Source organism: Oncorhynchus nerka, linkage group LG3 (genome assembly GCF_034236695.1).
Source record: "Oncorhynchus nerka isolate Pitt River linkage group LG3, Oner_Uvic_2.0, whole genome shotgun sequence".
In the NCBI taxonomy this organism is placed as follows: Eukaryota; Metazoa; Chordata; class Actinopteri; order Salmoniformes; family Salmonidae; genus Oncorhynchus; species Oncorhynchus nerka.
The window spans coordinates 73,071,835-73,074,916 of NC_088398.1; the positions used below are offsets into that span (position 1 = coordinate 73,071,835).

A 3,082-nucleotide genomic window follows, 5' to 3' on the forward strand; every position below is an offset into this window, starting at 1 on the left:
GTTGGTTGGCCCTCTGTGATGTCATCACTACATTCTCTACCAGAAAGTTGGTTGGCCCTCTTTGATGTCACATAGGTTGATATATTGCTATGTGTTCATGTATAAAGCCCTTCTACAAAAAGTCCCACTGTACCTAACATCATAACTAATCTTTAGACATCTCTAGAAAATCCTTTGGTCTCTACTGAGTTAGGTAAATCAGCTTTTAGTTGTCCACCTTATTTGTGGAACAATCTTCAAAATGTTCTTAAATGTGATGTTCTGGTGCCTCTAGGGTAACTCAGAAAGATGATTGAGGACCTTATTACTGATGAATGTGATGTTCTGTTGCCTCTAGGGTAAATCAGAAAGATGATTGAGGACCTTATTTCTGATGAATGTGATGTTCCGGTGCCTCTAGGGTAACTCAGAAAGATGATTGAGGATCTTATTACTGATGAATGTGATGTTCCGGTGCCTCTAGGGTAACTCAGAAAGATGATTGAGGACCTTATTTCTGATGAATGTGATGTTCCGGTGCCTCTAGGGTAACTCAGAAAGATGATTGAGGATCTTATTACTGATGAATGTGATGTTCCGGTGCCTCTAGGGTAACTCAGAAAGATGATTGAGGACCTTATTTCTGATGAATGAAAGATGATGTTCTGATGAATGCCTCTAGGGTAACTCAGAAAGATGATTGAGGACCTTATTTCTGATGAATGTGATGTTCTGGTGCCTCTAGGGTAACTCAGAAAGATGATTGAGGACCTTATTACTGATGAATGTGTTTGTTTTTTATGAGCGTGTTTTTCTTTCTGCTTGCATTTTGTATTTAGATTTAGATGTTTTTTTTTTTGTAATTTAAGTAATTCAGGGCTCATCTGTAAAAGAGATCTTGGTCTCAGTATGACTCCCTGATAATATAAAGGTTTATTTTTTATTTTTTTAAAGATCCCTCCCGCTTTTTTCCCTTTTGCTTCCGTTTAGTTCTTAGAAGGTAAACGGTTTCCGTTGCGAGACGTAATAAATACACGCCAGGTGCCTGCAGTTTGGTTTACCTTAGTGAGGTGCGCTTGGAGCACCAATATTGGACATTTGACACCTGAGAGGACTGCAACACTATTCCTGTGGGTGATTGAAAAGGGGACATCGACAATGATACTATTTTTCATACTTGCAGGTATGTGTAGCCATCTCAATTTCTTTTGTAATCTTTTAGTTATTAATTCCAAAACGGCCAACACCTTTTCCCCCAGACTACTGTAGGGGGGAAGTCACTGGCAATCAAATCATATGGATAGATTTACTACATCACAGCTGCTTTGCTTCGTCTATCCCTGTCTTGTATGTCATGTTGCAGTTTCAACACCCTGGTCAATCATTAACCACATGAAAAAGATAATAAAAGTATTCTCTCCCGGAACTAAGGGAAGAAATGTGCCATTTATTCAATTTTCTACATTTGCTATATCATGTATTTGATGGATTTAGGATGTTTGTTGTTCTTGTCCTGTGCTTGAAGGATATTGTTTTGTTCGGGGTATTTCATTTTGCATAGGTCTAGTATGTCTCGATTCAGTGTGTTGAATCAATGGCGAATATAATCACTTCCCCAAACCTGTCTAAGATATTTCCACTTTTGCTTGACAGGCTGTAGGTTCATCTTTAACTAGCAACTGTTTTTTAAAAATCATGTCATCATTTATGAGTTCAGTATATTCTTGTTCAGTGTGTGTAAATCTTAGTCAGAATTTTATATTTAAAAATTCCATAGGCCTATACAATGATATGCAACTGGTATACAATACATTCGAAAGTGATCTAGAGAAATATGTGAGTATTGAAATTAATAGAATACATCTGATTTCTTTTTAGTTTTCTCCTCTGCCAGAGGCCTACAGGTGACCATTGGACAACCTACATATGAGGTTGCGCGAGGCGATGATGTCACCCTGGTGTGTAGTTTCATTCCTGCTGCACAACCCAACCCCTCCACGTTGGTCATCATCACATGGTCCATGGAGGCTGATAGCCCTGTTGATCCGAAGGTCAGTCAGAAGACAAGAGATGGCTCCATTTGATCAATGTAAAAGCTTTGCTACTATTGTCACTGTTTCTCGACAGACGGAAACACAAAGTTAAATGCTGAAATAAAGATCATTAGAAGGACAACAGGTGGGTCAACTCAAAGGTTTTCAGGTGCACATGATAAGCTAATATCGCCCTTAGAAGACTAAATACAGCCACATTTTATTGAATCTTTATTTTGACAGGGAGTCATGCTGAGACCACAGTCTCTTTTAAAGACGAGCCTCGTAAACAAAATGTACACATCAATACACAACTAAAATCAAAACTGAGATACAAAACACAATCATAGAAAACAAACATTCTTCAGTAACAGGTCCTCAATCAGCCGTCTGAATGGCCCTAGAGGCACTAAATCATCACATTTTAGAGCGTTTTGGAGATTATATCACAAGTAAGGTGAAAAAACAAAACAACTAAAAGCAGATTTAGCTAACTCGGTGGAGATGGAAGGGAGCTCTAGAATTGGCCCTGAGACCGGGTCTGGTAACCCGTACGTCTATGGGTTAATAATGAAGTAAGGTACGGCGGAAGTTTGTGCAAGAGGGCTTTTTAAACTAAAAGAGTGCAATGCATCAATCTATAAGACTTCAAAGAGGACCAGCCTACTTTCTGATACAGAATGCAGTGATGTGTACTGAACCAATCGGCCGTAATAAAGCATAGTGTGCTATGATAAACTGCTGCCAATGGATTCAATACAATGGCAGCTGCGTGCATATAGACGATATCGCCATAATCTATAACTGGCATGAATGTTGTCTGAATGATTTGTTTTCTGCTATGTAAGGAAAGGCATGCTCTATTCCAGCCTGGTCTCATGAACTAGACGTAACATAGTAAACTAAAATTGGTCACTCAAATTAATATGATATGTTACGTTTGGTATGGTTAAATAAGACAGAAGGTTACTTAAGGCAAACTTGAAAGGAGGATGGGTGTTTGGTTGCGGTGGATAGGTGGACGTGTAACGTGAACGTCTAGCAACACAAAGGTTGTGTGTTTGAATCTC

General features: G+C 38.9%; 1 protein-coding gene across 1 annotated transcript in view; it reads left to right on the forward strand.

Annotated features, from left to right (window-relative positions):
• The first annotated feature begins 995 nt into the window (after positions 1–995).
• The window catches only part of LOC115116075 (cell surface A33 antigen-like), a 10,620-nt gene continuing 8,533 nt past the window's right edge, over positions 996–3,082 (forward strand). Inside the window, exons 1-2 of the mRNA XM_065015567.1 lie at positions 996–1,162; positions 1,858–2,030. Coding sequence (XP_064871639.1) covers positions 1,138–1,162; positions 1,858–2,030 — 198 coding nt within the window. The 5' untranslated portion in view covers positions 996–1,137. The remainder of the gene's footprint in view (positions 1,163–1,857; positions 2,031–3,082) is intronic.